The sequence below is a fragment of the Phaseolus vulgaris genome, chromosome 9 (genome assembly GCF_051622355.1).
Source record: "Phaseolus vulgaris cultivar YP4 chromosome 9, ASM5162235v1, whole genome shotgun sequence".
NCBI lineage: Eukaryota > Viridiplantae > Streptophyta > Magnoliopsida > Fabales > Fabaceae > Phaseolus > Phaseolus vulgaris.
This window is the reverse complement of record NC_143506.1, coordinates 4,049,481-4,065,919: the sequence shown is the minus strand read 5'-3', so window position 1 is coordinate 4,065,919 and position 16,439 is coordinate 4,049,481. Positions and strand designations below refer to the sequence as shown.

The following is a 16,439-nucleotide window of genomic DNA, read 5'->3' as shown; positions in this document are numbered from 1 at the left end:
CTGTATATTTAAAACAAGTATCATAAAATTCATATAAAAGTATTTATAATGGATTAACTCTTATACCAACACGTATTAAATTCAATATTTAATAGCATTAAATAACTTATCTAAAAAGCACAGAATCAGTATCAAATATTTTATTCATTGTACATACATTGCAAACATAAATGATAAATATAAATCTAAAAATAAAAAAATAATAATGTCATAAATAAATAGATAATAGAGTGTCGAAGAAACTTAATCCATAATTCAACATTAAGATACACCTGGTCTTAGTCATACATGAGTTGGGCACTCAGTAATCTTATAAATGCGGTTTTTGACTCTCGGTGTGCCACAACCGCAAACGGGTACAAACTCACTCACTCTGTCACTGCGATTCTACACTTTTCTTTCACCCGTTCCAAGAGTTCTTGCGACCGAGCTTCTCCGTTATGGACCTTCGCCTAGTGTTATTCACTTTGCTAGCTCTGTTACAGGCAATTTCTCTCTCTCTCTCTCTCTCTCTTTCTCACACACACCTTTTGCTTCAACTCTCGTTTTTCTTTCCTTCATTCGTTTCGGACTATCTTCAATTGGAATTATGTGCTGAGCTGGTCATCGTTCCTCAGATTCAGAGGATGCAATTCTTGTTTTGTGTATGCGCGTGTGTTTTTTGAATTTCTCTTTATAATTTGTCTGGTTGCCGAGAAAATTTAAAATAGAGATGAAAGAATTCGTTACCAAGAATTTGCTTGAAGATTTCGGAAATGTTGCCGAGTATCAAAAAAACGTTCTGAGTTCTCTAACTCTTTGCTGAAGTACGAAGGAACCACGTTTTTTTTGTTGATCACGGCATGGCCTCTTTCATCACGTGGCTCAGACTGTGTTTACTTACTGGCTTGAACTGTTTTGGAAGTAAGAGCATTGGTTTGGTTGGATAGCTAATTTCTGTGGTTCGTGTTTTGCAGCTCTTTCTAATCTTATCTTCGGTAGAAGCCGACAATTTGTCCACAAGATTTCTTTTGACATCCAATGCCAACACAACGGGGTAATCTTTCTTTATACATGTAACAAAAACTATAACTGTGTCGCTTCAATTCTACAATCCTGTTTGTTTGTGCAGCTACAGTACATAATTTTTATTTTTCGTTTTTTTCGGCAATCTTACAATACATTCGCTGAACGTAGTTACAAGACAGGAGTTGACTGCCCGTGTTTTTCGATCTGAGAAGAAAATTTCATTTCCATATTTTTATACAGGGAAAAACATTTCGAGGATTACTGTGCAATGTATGACATTTGTGGAACGCGCAGTGATGGTAAAGTAGTGAACTGTCCATATGGTTCCCCAGCTGTGAAGGTATTTCTTATGATGCATTTTATTGTCCATCCATTTGCTCTATATCTTTTCCTTTCTAAAAGATTTTTTTTTTCTGAAACTCTTTTTTGCATTTAGATTTTTATTCTGTGATATGATATTTGGTATCGCTCTTTGATTTCTGTTATCTTAAGCATAAAGGTAAAGGTGCTTCACATCTTCTAGTTTGAACTTTTAAAGCTTGAAATTTGTCACGATCTAGTGAACTCTCTGCCTCTGTCTCTTTTCCCCAGCCAGATGATTTGTTCTCATCCAAGATCCAAAGTTTGTGTCCAACAATTACTGGGAACGTTTGTTGTACAGAAGCTCAGTTTGACACATTAAGGACGCAAGTCCAACAGGTCAATCTTCTATCTTTTTTCTTTTTTAATTATAGATGCATGTTCGTCATGGTTTAAGACTTGAGTTTATCTCACAGTCTCTGTCTCTGTTTTCAAAGATTTTTACGGAATTATGGATACTAATATTTTGACTAGTCATAGTTTGCCTTTATACGTGTCTACATCTTTCCAGTTAATATTGCACAAAATTTTGAAATTATGCGCAACGTGCCTTTAACACATTGTACATTATGGCAGGCCATTCCTTTTCTTGTAGGTTGTCCAGCATGCTTAAGAAACTTTTTGAATATTTTTTGTGAGCTGACATGTTCTCCGAACCAGAGTTTATTCATCAATGTGACCTCAGTTGACAATGTAAGATCCAACACATTCCAAGTGTTGTACTTTTGTATGCTCAGTTTTGTTATTTATCATTCTTTTTAACAAGAAATTTATCTTAATTGGTTCAATCCAATTAATTGAGAAAGAGCCTATTTCATGTTGTTGTTCTTGTATATTATTGTTGTCAGTATTTTTTATGCTAATCATAGTTTTCTACCGTGTTTCCTTTACAATGCAAATGTTTCTAATACACTCCAATTATTACAACTTACAGGTTGATGGTAATTTGACAGTGGGTGGGATTGATTATTTAATAACCGATGTTTATGGTGAAGGGTTATATGAATCATGCAAAGAGGTAAAGTTTGGCACTATGAATTCTCGAGCTCTACAGTTCATTGGTGCTGGTGCTCAAAATTTTAAAGGTATTGTACTTTAAAGTCTAACTAAGTATTGTTTCTCCTCACTCATATCTTGTCTATGATTTTATGTCATATTGTTGAATTATAGAAACATACAAATATGTTACTCTCCTCTTCTAATCTTTTCATGTTTAAGGTTATTGCGCACAGATTAATGCATACTTAATAGATGAAAACAATGACTAAAAAACCCTTATTTAATACAATGTGTCTCAATCATTAGTAATAATGAATTAATACTCCAAATTCCTGTTTTTCTCAACTAATTCCAATAACAATAAATGTGAACTAGTACTAAATTTGCCACCATACTTCTTATTTTTATTTATATAGTATTTCCGACCAAATTGTCCAATTCATGTTTCTCACTATTTTCCCCCCGAAGTGTTGTAAATAGTTATGGTGTGCTCTATGCATTCCACTTTCTTGTAAACATAAGACACATAAATTTATAATAATTCAGAGAGTTTTTAATTGAGAAAACTGAGAAAAAAAATATAAGGGTAAAACATGCAAGAAATGGAAAGGAGGGAATAGTTCTTCTGAAGATGTTAAAGCCTGTCACTGAATTTACTTGTATAATGTGTTTTGTATACTCTGCATGTGGTGTACCAAAGATATTATTGCAATATATGCACAGGACCTCTCCTTAATTATTCTCTTGATCTCTCTGTGTAAACTGGCATGCATTGATGCATTAGAGTTATTGGTTTGTGATTCTTTGTTATTTTTTGTATCTCTAACATACATGCAATGGTGGAAACAAACTTTGCATCTTACTTGTTGTAGTGTACATTTGTTTTTGTTTTTTGTTATATTTTATTTTCAAAGTGACCTTGCAGGATCTTCCTCTTGAACATAATTTGATACCCTCGTATAGTCTTGTCTATGCAGAAAAAAACTTTTATGACTATCATTATGGTAATTTGTGACATGTGATACTAGCAACATAAAGGTTCTTTTTGATAGGGAATTAGTTGTGTAAAATTATTTTTTAGTTCATTGCTTGAGAGTTTGATGCTTATACTCAGATTACTTTTGCCAGATTGGTTTGCGTTTATTGGTAGAAAAGCAGTCCCCCGCGGTCTTGGTTCACCATATGCAATTACATTCAGGTCAAGTGCAACTGAGTCATCTGGCATGAAACCTATGAATGTTTCAACTTATTCATGTGGTGATATTTCTCTTGGCTGTTCTTGTGGTGACTGTCCTTCCTCTTCAGTATGCTCCATTTCATCTTCAACTACCACCAATAAGAAGGATTCATGCTCCGTGAAAGTTGGGACTTTAATCGTAAGGGAGCATATTATAATTTTTATGATATTTACCAGATGTATTAGCTTGCTGTGCATAATGATGAATGAATTGTGGTTTGTGGAGGCTACTGTGTATTATTAACTAACATGGTTTTTAACCTTTGGCATCTGCAGGTTAAGTGTGTTGACTTGATTTTGGCAGTCTTATACATTATACTGATTTGTGTATTCTTGGGTTGGGGATTGTATCATCGGATTAGAGAAAGAAAACCTACATACAGAACTAAATCAGTGTCTACTGTCATTAGTGATGGTGCACTATATACTCGTAACAGAGAGAAGGATGAGAACCTCCCAATGCAGATTCATGTTAGTATGCTATTTCTTAATCTTAGCATGTTTGTCTTCCTTTTTTTATAACTTAAAAGGATAAGTTTTGCTTCTTTTCCTTATGCATGTTTCTCCAATTCTAACTTTGTTTTAACCGATGTTGATTATAAGATGATGGAAGATGCCCAAGAAAACAGAAATAAAGTCCAGCTCTCTGCTGTGCAGGGATATATGGCAAACTTTTACAGGTACTTTCTATGCTTCAACATATATCATTTGATGTAGAGTGTCATCTGACCTCACTTTTGCAAATAGGAAATATGGATTGTATGTAGCTAGACATCCGATTATGGTGTTGGCTGCATCCGTGGTTATAGTTCTTCTCCTCTGTGTTGGTCTAATCCAGTTCAAGGTTGAGACACGACCTGAGAAGGTAAATATAACGTAGTTGCTACTCTTTTGTTTAAAATGCTGTCTCATTTTGTTATCTTTCTGAACAAGCTTTTTCTGTTGGGTTTTGTTAAATGATACAACTGCAATTGATTTCCATATTTAGTGAATGAATCTTTTCACCTCACTTCTGAAGCTTATAAGCAACTAGCTGTCTCAGGTTAAAAAAACACTGTTTTTTATTTATTGATTTTCAGTGCTATTTGTACATGTAGCAGAACTCTTTTGCTGGTCTTTTTTGTCTTGTTGGCTCAACTTGAGTTTCCACTATCGTTTTTGGTTGAAATTTTTTCTAGTAAGAGTATCAAGAAATCTGATGACTGATTGCAATTTTTAATTCAAATGGAAATTGGGGGGAGGGGGGTCATTGAAAAGTTGTTTTGCTTGAGCATAAAGAAGAAAACTGAACCATTAAAATTTTGAAGTCTGGTGTAATAAAAAATATATATAGGCTGGAAAGAAGTAGCTTTAACATACTATTATCATGTGTTGTGGTTTACTGTCTGATTTTTTTTTTTTATCTTCTTGATATATTTCTTTACATTACTCGGATTTGGAAAAATAACTCCTTCACTTTTTAGCTGTGGGTAGGACCTGGAAGCAAAGCAGCCCAAGAGAAGCAGTTTTTTGACACTCATCTTGCTCCATTTTACAGAATTGAACAGGTTCTTGTTTTGACCCCCTTTACATTATCAGTATAATATGCAACAACTCCTCCTTGTGAATGTTTTGCTAATTTTATTTTATAGTTACTTTTTTTTTCTCTTATGGAAAAAAATATGTATATTTCTAACTTATTTGGCTTTTAGATTCCTTACATGCATTTTCAGAGGATGGCCTGTACCAAAAGGCAAGCTTGTTTATCAGTACAATATGCAACAACTCCACCCTGTGAAAGTTTTGCTAATTTTATTTTATTCAGTTAATTCTTTGCTTCTCTCATGAAAAAAGAAAGATGTGTATTTCTTATTTATTTTGCTTTCAACTTCCTTACATGCATTTTCAGTGAATAACATTTACTGAAAGACAAACTTGTTGTAAGGAAACAAAAACTCCTTTTTCTCTATTAAAGCTTTACCCTACACGCATTCTTTATCAAAGGGCATGAGGTGATGAAACTGTATAATAGTATAATTGTAATCCGCTCTTAAGAGCTTTGTCATTTTTCCTTTTATAGCTTAATGTTGATATCAATTTCATCTTCCCAATAATAAGTCAACACTAGTCTGCATTCTGCAACACGAGCCAATTTGAAATAATCTTCAGGCTAGACTTTTGCTAATTTATCTTAATGAATGACAGCCACTTGCCACTTTTTGTTTACAGCTCATACTGGCAACAGTTCCAGATCGTGTGAATAGTACGTCACCAAGAATTGTGTCAGAGGACAACATTAGGTTTCTTTTTGAAATACAGAAAAAGGTATGTGTTCCATCTTATAGTACTGCTGAAATATTTTGATCATTATGTTGCATTGAGGGATTTGCTTTCAGGTTGATGCAATTCGTGCTAATTATTCTGGCTCGATGGTATCTCTGCAAGACATCTGTATGAAGCCCCTAGACAAAGATTGTGCCACTCAAAGTGTACTGCAGGTATAATTATTGATTTTCAGCCACAGAACTATAATGTTTCATAATTTTTGTGGTAATCAATTTTGCATTTTAAAATTTATGAATAGCATTTTTCTCCCTCCTTATTGACAGTACTTCAAAATGGATCCCAAAAATTTTGATGATTACGGGGGAGTTGAGCATCTCAATTACTGTTTCGAGGTACCAAATGTTAACTTTACATCTTCAAGTTGGTTGTAGCTTTAGATATTCTTAATTCTACTGTTTGTTTTGTGTGTTCACTTGAAAGACCTCCTGCTGTATACCATTAAATTCAGCAGTCGTTTTCAGTACGCTTTAATTTCTTGCGTAGAGCAATTAGAGAAGTAGAACCATGACAACTACTGGGAATACCTTCTTGGTGCATTGTACTAAATTTTAATGTCACACAGGAAAATCAGTGGTTGATAAACTTGTTGCTGTGAATGTCATTTAAAATCCTGTTGAATGTTATGAAATTTTTTCTCTCTGGAATTTGGGGGAAGTGGATGGTCATGATTGGATAACTTGTACTTCATTTTACACTACATATTGCATCAGATCTCTCTGAAGTTTCAGACTAATAACAAGGGAAAGACCTTTCTGTCTGATATGAATAATAATAAGTGGTATTTTTTTCGTTCTTGCAATCTAGAAGATTTATCCTTGATTCATATAGTAATGGTGATGTGTAAATATTATGGATTTGACTCCTCTAAAGTGACTTTACACGATAAAAGTATATTTATACGATTGATTAGAATATTATTTGTTGAGATTATGATAAAATAGAAGTATCACAAAGTTCGAAATTATTAAATCTCAATCCTTGATTTTCTGATCAATGATTATAAATGCACTATTATCTAAAATTGACTTCCTTGTTTTAGAGGAGTCAAGTCTGTATAATATAATTTCAAAATAGCCTAATTATTTTCTAATGTTGTGTTCGTTCAGCATTATTCCTCAGCAGACCAATGTATGAGTGCATTTAAAGCTCCTCTTGATCCAAGCACTGTATTAGGAGGCTTTTCTGGAAATGACTATTCTGGGGTACTCTCTCTTTTCTTCTATGTTGTGAATGACTGGGATTCTGTTGAGCATATGATAACTATAATATGATTTATTCAAGACAGGCATCTGCATTCGTTGTAACTTATCCGGTCAATAATGCTGTTGATAACGAAGGTAATGGAACAAGAAAGGCAGTTGCTTGGGAGAAGACCTTTATTCAGCTGGTGAAGGTTAGTATCCTGTATATGGGCTGCAGTTAGGCACCACTAGTCCCACCTAGTTAGTCAAACAGTCAACTGTATATTTTAAAGCTTTGGTTGCCAATTTGCATCAGCAGAAAATAACTGCTTTAGGTTGCTGCAATTTCATCCATTCCTAGGAAATACTTTATCAGGGTGTGATTCCCAATGAGTATTAGTGTTCGCACTTGTAGTTTAGTTGACACATTCCATAACTGGGTCCAAAGTCTTCCTTTGTGGAAAGTACAAAGGTGCATTAAATGTTTTAGTAATCTGCTTGTTTGTCCTTTGTGATGTTATATGGTCATGTATAACGGGATCAGGCCATTACTATTTCACTCATCCTAGTTTTCCTGATTTCCTGCATCTATGGTGTCCTTTATGATAGGATGAACTGTTACCAATGGTACAATCAAGAAATTTGACACTGGCTTTTTCATCTGAAAGCTCTGTTGAAGAAGAGTTGAAAAGAGAAAGTACTGCAGATGCTATTACTATATTGGTAATATTATGCTTTCTATTGTTGACACATGCTTGTCCTAAGTACTTGAATTTTTCTTTTGCGTGAGGCCTGATTATGGATTTATCTGAACAAGTTCCATGTCATGTATTTCCAAATTAATATTTTCTTTTCGTAGGTTTAATTTGTCTAATTTCTGTTGTACCTTATTTTATTGCAGGTCAGCTATCTTGTGATGTTTGCTTATATATCACTTACGTTAGGGGATACACTGCACCCTTCATTTTTCTATATTTCTTCAAAGGTGCTGTCTCAACCACAACATCAAACCATCTTTCCTCCCCCTTCTATTTTTTTTATTTTTTTGTCTTTATCTTTCCTCCTCCCTAATCCTTCATTAGTATTTACTTATGGAAAATTATTTCTGATTTTAATATCTATTGAATAATTTTTTATTACAGGTGTTACTTGGTCTTTCTGGAGTCATTCTTGTTATGTTGTCTGTCCTTGGGTCGGTTGGATTTTTTAGTGTGCTTGGTGTAAAATCTACTCTGATCATCATGGAAGTTATCCCTTTTCTTGTCCTAGCTGTAAGTTTTGTTTTGCTTACAAAGTTATGAAATGATAGCTATTAATGAAATATATATTTGTAATTATTTTTGTAGTTTATGGTATTTGCGTTGCTTTGTCATTATTTTTTAGAAGTTATTATTTATCTGCTCATAATTAGATCTGTTTGATTTAGCTGGATATGATAGTTTAAATGATTCGTGTGTCATTTGATTTTCATTAACAAAAGCCTATAGAGTATTTTCCTTGATTAATTGATGTTATCAAGAATGTAACTGCTAACTTTCAGTTTAAGTTTAAGCAAGTTTCATGATGTTGAAAGGAATTTCTTTTTGTATAATATGAGTAGAAAACGAGGAATCAAACTACAAGTTGACAACATAGTGAGGCTTCCTTAATGTTTAGAGACAGAATTTGAAGTAAAGTGCATATTGTTGGATTTAGAACATGAGACAAATTCACCATATAGAATGCTACCAAGAATTATCTTTATGAGTACAAAGATAATTAATCATGCTCTCTTTTCCTATAATATATGATTCTTTTGTTCAAGCCAAATAAACAACATTAATGAAACTCAGACTTTTCTTCAAATGATTGTTTTCCTGTCTATTCCAACGTGTCATTTGATTGGCTACAGTGCATTTGTGTCATCATTTAAGTTATAGAAATGGATGTGTTCTAGCAGAACAATATATTACCCAGTGTCAGGATCTGTTAAATCCGGATATTATATTACAATTTACCAACTTTTTTGTTTACCATTCTTCACTTCCTGTTTTTCTTTTTGAATCTCTTAGGTTGGGGTGGATAATATGTGTATACTAGTTCATGCTGTAAAAAGACAACCACTGGAGTTGCCCTTAGAAGGACGAGTAAGCAATGCACTTATTGAAGTTGGACCATCAATAACATTGGCCAGTGTTTCAGAGGTTTTAGCATTTGCAGTTGGGAGTTTTATTTCCATGCCTGCAATCCGTGTGTTTTCCATGTTTGCTGGTAAGTTTTTATCCTCTTTTGAAATCTATACCTTTTCTACTGTCACAGTTCTTTCTTTCGTGTCTAATGCTAATCCTTAGCTTCCCTTCTCACTTTCATTCACAGCATTGGCTGTTCTTTTGGACTTTCTCCTGCAAGTTACTGCTTTTGTAGCTTTGATAGTTCTTGACTCTTTGCGAGCAGAGGATAAGAGGGTTGATTGTTTTCCATGCATAAAAGTACGTGCAGACCCTGATATAGGTATAACTAAAATTTTAATCTAAGATGACTTCTATGTTTTATCACTGCATATTTTTATTTTATCGTAAGCTTTCCCACTTTCCTGTTTGATAACTATATCTTTGGATGAACAATACGGTACTCTACTTTTCAAAAATTGGAAGTTTTGGTCAATTTCATTGAAGTTTGTGTTTTTCATAACTTATCAGGAATTGGACAAAGAAAACCTGGCTTATTGACTCGATATATGAAGGTAATTATCATTATCTTTGTCAGCAATAATGTTTGGTGATACTTGTGAGGGGACTAAGCATATCTGACATTGTTTTCGTGAAGTACATTTATAGGATTTACTTTTAATCTAGCTATAATAATAAATTGTACAACCATATTAAGAGAGTAATTGGTATGCTAACATCCTTTCTTGGGATTCAAATGTGATCGACATACATTTTATTATGCTGAATTAATCTTTTAGTCCTTGAACTGTTTGAAATTTTTTAATTAGGTTACCTTCATAGTTTGTAATTAGGTCCCTGAACTTATAAATAATTTTTAATGGCTCTGTAGCTAACTTTCTGTTAAGGTTTTTGGTAATTACTAGGACCTGATTGAAAATTCTCAAATAGTTCAAGAACTTAATAATTAAACTAGTGAATTGGTCTTTAAAATATTTAAGATTTTTAGTTAGGTCCCTTGTACTTAATGAAACCATAGCTACTAACTAGGAACCCGATTAGGAATGTTTTGTAAGTATGGGGTTCTAAATTAAAATATTAAATATAAAATGATTAAAAATATAAGGACCTATTTAAAAATTTCTGAACAGTTTAGGGACTACTATACTAATTTGACATTTTAAACATTTTGGTAATCTTGTAGAATGAAAGACTGTAAATCTTGTCAAAATTGAGTTTATTTAGTCATTTTTAGCGTTTTTACACGTCTTTTGAATTCAATGACAATTAGTTAACTTAGTTTCTTATCCTGCTTGTTCATTTTCTCTTTCAGGAGGTTCATGCTCCCATTCTGAGTATTTGGGGTGTAAAAATAGTTGTCATTGCTATTTTTGTGGGATTTACTTTTGCTAGTATTGTAAGTATTTGTATATGTTTCTACAGTTTTTGAAATTAGTTAAACTATACATCTGTGCTTCTAATGTATTGCTTTCTTTTTCTTATGCCTCCCTTTTATTTTATCTATATCTGAACTACAAAGGCATTGAGCACTAGAGTTGAACCTGGTTTAGAGCAAGAGATTGTTCTTCCTCGAGATTCATATCTTCAGGTTTAAAGTTTGCCTCAGACTTCATGTTTCCTTTGAATTTTTATCTACGTGCATGTGTTCCAATCCAATAGTATATTTATCTTTCTGCAGGGTTATTTCAGTAATGTTTCAGAATATCTCAGAATTGGACCTCCTTTGTATTTTGTTGTGAAAAACTATAATTACAGGTAATCTGGACCTATCTTGTTTTGTTCTCCATCCACTGTTGTGCATAGAAAATTAATATTTGCAGAGTTTGTTAATTTGCAGGGAGGCAAGTGGTAGGATTATTAATGCATGGTTATTTTGTATATGTTCGCACCCTTTAGTTTTAGTTGTACTACCAATATAGATAACTGCCAGTCTTGGCCCAAACTTACTAATGGATAAATTTCTTAAATCATGATATAATGTAATGTTATGCTTTCAAGTTCTGCATCTAGTCATATTATAGACTATTTGTCATCTTCTAATCTATTGTTTAATGCTTTATTTTTGTAATATTTATTTCTTGCTTATAGGCTTTATACATGAATAATAAAAAAACTACTGTTACCATATCATGAATCATAGAAATTTGTGCTTTTCTAAATTCATCTCTTCCTTGGTTACGAGGTGGTATTGATCACAAGTTGTTTTCCCCAACAATGGTTTTATGAATAGAGATTTGCTATTAGTATTTCAACAACTTAAGTTGAATTTATGTGAATATATCACTGGATGAGGAATGCAGATGCTTACCCTTGCTAAGTATGTCTGATGTTAAGGATGATTTGTTCTAATACTATTTTCCTCAACTCAGCTCAGAATCACCACAAACGAATCAGCTTTGCTCCATTAGCCGATGCAATTCAGACTCTCTTTTAAATGAGGTATAAACCTGTAGCAGATGGCTTATGTGACTCTGATCATTCTGCATATTTGACTTATTTGCTCCATATGTGTGTGGGTGTTTATGTAACCATGCTTTTGGTTGTTAGCACCACATTTGTTATTACAAATCCATCATTTCTTAATGAGGCCTTTTGCAGTTATTTTTGCCTGTAATGAGTGGCTAGGCCATGCTATCCATCTACTTGTTTGCCAATTTAATTGTTGATCTTTTCCTACATGTGATAACTTGGATACTCCCTGTAATGGATGATGTCTCCTTACCTTGTAGATTGCTAAAGCGGCCCTAGTTCCAGACACAAGTTATATTGCCAAGCCAGCTGCCTCGTGGCTTGATGATTTTCTAGTGTGGGTATCTCCAGAAGCATTTGGGTGCTGCAGGAAGTTTACAAATGGGAGTTATTGCCCTCCTGATGATCAGGTCAGGTGCACATGATAGTAAGCTAGTGATTAATGTGTAAAATCTTAATTCTTTTATAATATATGTTTTCTTGTACTTTGTGTTAGGATTGCTATGAAAATGTTCACGATGAATTAATAGATAACTTGTCTTGATCAGAGGGAATGTACTCACTAGTGCATGAAGATTAATTATTTACTCAATGTGCTAGAGTTTAATTTCTTGCTAAGAATACTTTTAAATGAAAAATTAATATTTGCAAAGAAATGGTGCTAGGTTAAAAAAAAAAATCTGCACAAAAGATTGAGATAAAAGATGTAGATTGAGGATAATTTTTTTTCTAAAGCAGTCAAAGCATACAATAACTTTATTGTAGCTGACAGGTTTTTTTTTTTCTTCTTTCTAGCCTCCTTGCTGTGCTCCTGGGGACAGCTCCTGTGATTCAGTTGGAACATGTAAAGATTGCACAACGGTAACTGAACATATGTTTTTTAACCTCTTTATTTTTTTTCTGTTGAATACCTTACTTTTTCTGTTCTGAGACCTTACTACAGCACTTTGTAAACTGTGCAGTGTTTCCGTCACTCAGATCTCCAGAATGATCGGCCATCTACAACTCAATTTAGGGAGAAACTGCCATGGTTCCTTAGTTCTCTGCCATCTGCTGATTGTGCAAAAGGTGGTCATGGAGCATACACCAGCAGTGTTGAACTGAAAGGTTCATTGATTTAAAGAAACTTTATTCACTTTTTAAGTCTGGTTCAAATTCTGTTCTGAAGTCCTGAAGTCTGAATCAGTATAATGTGTAATATGACATGAATTATTTGACTGTTTTGGTTGTCAGGCTACAACAATAGCATTATTCCAGCCTCATCATTTCGTACATATCATACCCCACTTAACAAGCAGGTTTTATTTCTATGTTACTTGTTCTATAATTAGTTATTTACATCTGTATCAAAGGATTCCATGTTTAACTGTAAATCTGTTTCAGATTGACTACGTTAATTCTATGAGGGCTGCTCGAGAGTTCAGTTCAAGAGTTTCTGATTCTTTAAAGGTAATGTTACCATCTGAATAAAATATTTTTGGCCATTTACATAATGTAGAAACTGAAGATATTACAATTAGATTGAACTAAAGTGTCAAGTGGCAGATTTAGATCCTTACCACATTTTCTATATCCAAACTAACATTCCTTTTCTGATGCAGATTGAGATCTTTCCATATTCAGTGTTTTATATGTTTTTTGAGCAATACCTTCATATATGGAAGACTGCACTGGTCAACCTTGCTATAGCTATTGGTTAGTATTGAGACTTGAGTGGCATTCTCAAAGTGGTCTGATCAGAATTCTGTGCATGTATATTATTGTGCATTGTCGTTGCTGTACATTGTTACTGACTGTAATTTATTTATTATGCATGTTGATATTTAGCCTATAAAACATTATCTTAATCATACAATGATATAACAGGTGCAGTTTTTATCGTGTGCTTGGTTATCACGGGCAGGTGAGCATGAATTTATTTTTGCAAAATGGTTTAAACTGTTTTTTACTTTTAACTTCCTGAATTAGATAGAGGTACCAAAGTTCTTGTTTAATGAATTAATCAAATATTGGTTTTATCCTCTTTTGTTTTCAACTTTTATGCAGTTTATGGAGTTCATCAATCATTTTGTTAATCTTGGCAATGGTTGTCGTTGATCTTATGGTATTTTACCTTTGTTTTAACTGCTATTTTATTTTTCACTTTCATGCTAATTGACAAGTGATATAGTTATTTTTCATACCAGCATTTATGCTGGTGCTTGATATCTGGAATTTTGAATCACCTAGTTATTTTGTTTAATTACAAGATTATGCTTTGTAGGGAGTGATGACTATTCTGAATATCCAGTTGAATGCCCTCTCGGTGGTCAACCTTGTTATGTCAGTCGGCATTGCTGTTGAGTTTTGTGTGCATATGACTCATTCTTTCACTGTTAGTATTACTTACTCAGCTTTCCCTTTTACATTGCACGCTTGATGCACCTATACCTATGTCATCATCTAAAAATTTAAATCTATAATTTCTTCCCTTGATTTCATTGGAATTTGAGTGAGAAATAATTTTGTAACTCATCATTCTCTGTTTTATATATTTTTGTCCCTTCCCCTCTAGTCTTCCCTTAAAACTTGATCTCATAATTGTAGGTGGTAGAAGGATAAAAGTGCTTATATGACTACTGTAATTTTTAAGTAATAATAGTATTAGTAAAAGCTGTGAATTCTGTAATACTGAGCTACATGTCATTATCATGTTTTCTATGAACTAGTTTTTATCAGTTTCACAGGACCAAATCTTGTTATTTCAGGTAGCAAGTGGAGACAGAGATCAACGTGCCAAGGAAGCTTTGAGTACAATGGGTGCTTCAGTGTTCAGGTGATTTGGTGCTAGGTTTTTTAGAATTGCTCAATTTCTTGAATTGCACGCATGCATGCGTACAATGAAGTCGTCATTCTTCACCCTCTGTCCTTCAGTGTAATTAGTGAAGGAAATAAATCAAATAATGAACATATTCTTAATCTAGACTTATGGGATGCAGTGATCCTTTTTACAAAATCGTGCATAGTTTATTCCTTCCAGTTTGCTTCTCAACATATTTGAATGATAAACTTGTGCTGTTTGCAACACCAATTTCACGGTGATTGTGCTACGTCAGCATCTGCATCCACATATTGTTCTTAAATTCATGTGCTGTATTTTTATTTTCTGCCCAAGATTTACTTCTTCATGCGATTGCAGTGGCATCACTCTAACAAAGCTGGTTGGAGTTATTGTTCTTTGCTTCTCAAGAACAGAAGTATTTGTGGTATTATGAATTTATGGCCTGACTGTTATATTTTCTATTACTTTTCTTTTTGTGTATGTTATATTTGCAAAACTAACTTTTTCATTTTGCAGATTTATTACTTTCGGATGTACTTGTCGTTGGTGCTGCTTGGTTTCTTGCACGGACTTGTCTTTTTGCCGGTCAGTGATGTATTCTTGATTCGTCCTTTTTTCAATTATTGTCTTCTCAATTTGTCCTGTTTACTAATAGTGAAAGGATACCGACGCCTGAAGTGATTCGTTCTTTTTTAATTTAGTGTTTATAGTCTTATTCAGGTGCTTGTGATTTATAAAATTCTAAAGCATGGAGCTTTATCACTACTTAGTTATTGTCCTTTACTTCTCTAAAATGCAACGAGTGCTCTATACGATCTCAATCCATTTTGTTAAGGACCAATTGTTTATTCTTGATGGACGCCAAGCGCTAGGTGTGAAATTAACAACCAAAAAACGTTCCACAACTCATAAGATACTTGTACCTAAAAAAATAACAGTTAACATTTCTGTCAGAAAATCGATGCCAAGGTGCCCAGCTATACTGAATTCCCAGGATTTCATTAAATTTATCTCATAATATTTGAACTTCATTCTAGATACTGGAAATATATTTTTATGCCTTTCTTCCCCTTGTGCTGCAGGTGGTATTAAGCATCTTTGGTCCACCTTCAAGATGTTCAATCACTGAGCAAGGGGAAAATCGTTCATCAACATCTTCACAGCAGTAAAATGATGGGTTGCCCGCTAGCAATGCAGAAGCATCTGTAAAGTACAGAATTTTATAGGCGAAACAGAAGACAGGAAATACACCAATTTTGACATATCCCCACCCTAACTTGTGTATCATTATTACTTTGTACCTATTTAATAATATCTTGTATGTCAGGTAATATGAAAGTTTGTGGAAAACCAAATTAAAGTGTTAATTTAATATATAGGTCATAGTTTTATTAACTTTTTAGTTGAGTGTCTATATATGTATTTTTTTCTTAGAAGTATTTTTAGTTTAAATTTTTTGAATTAAATCTTTACAGTTATAATTTTTTATAATCTAGTATTTGCAAAGTTAACACCACTCATACACAGTTCAGTGTTGAAGTGTGGTGTTTTTAATGTCTTTCTTGAGCTTCTTGCTTGATATAATGTTGAAGTTTCCAGTGATGATGGGAATAAGAAAAATTCTTGTCTCAGATTTTTTACATACAAAATGTTAATTAAAGTTATTAAGATAATATTTAGAAGAATAGTTCTATGAGGGATATATATATATATATATATATATATATATTATTTTATTTTATTTTTATCTTAAAAAGTTGTGATTTTAAAAACAAATTTCTCATTATATGAGTTATGTAGCACCAACACTGACACAAATACACATTAATACTTTAAAATGTGCATAAATATGTTTTAAATATTATATATTA

At 33.2% G+C, this 16,439-nt stretch overlaps 1 protein-coding gene across 7 annotated transcripts; it reads left to right on the top strand.

Annotated features, from left to right (window-relative positions):
* Nucleotides 1-274: 274 nt before the first annotated feature.
* Nucleotides 275-15,970, top strand: LOC137820332 (Patched family protein). Of its 7 annotated transcripts, none has more exons than XR_016515540.1 (39): nt 275-485; nt 957-1,036; nt 1,249-1,348; nt 1,600-1,707; nt 1,945-2,061; nt 2,303-2,453; nt 3,496-3,743; nt 3,881-4,075; nt 4,208-4,284; nt 4,352-4,469; nt 5,068-5,151; nt 5,813-5,908; nt 5,980-6,081; nt 6,193-6,261; nt 7,036-7,131; nt 7,215-7,322; nt 7,720-7,833; nt 8,012-8,095; nt 8,253-8,381; nt 9,162-9,360; nt 9,466-9,600; nt 9,789-9,832; nt 10,591-10,674; nt 10,798-10,866; nt 10,957-11,033; nt 11,653-11,717; nt 12,008-12,157; nt 12,543-12,608; nt 12,710-12,854; nt 12,981-13,045; nt 13,131-13,196; nt 13,349-13,442; nt 13,614-13,650; nt 13,794-13,851; nt 14,011-14,121; nt 14,495-14,562; nt 14,926-14,992; nt 15,085-15,153; nt 15,651-15,970. XR_016515540.1 is itself a non-coding variant. In XM_068624363.2 (39 exons), the coding sequence occupies exons 1-39, from the start codon at nt 441-443 to the stop codon at nt 15,735-15,737; spliced, it is 3,882 nt and encodes a 1,293-aa protein (XP_068480464.1). In that variant the 5' UTR covers nt 275-440; the 3' UTR covers nt 15,738-15,970. The 7 variants fall into 7 exon arrangements, 4 of the variants coding, with proteins under 4 accessions (XP_068480464.1, XP_090151316.1, XP_090151317.1 ...); XR_011082608.2 differs by having other exon boundaries at nt 11,648-11,717; nt 13,997-14,121; XR_011082609.2 differs by having other exon boundaries at nt 11,648-11,717; nt 12,008-12,162.
* The last annotated feature ends 469 nt before the right edge of the window (nt 15,971-16,439 follow it).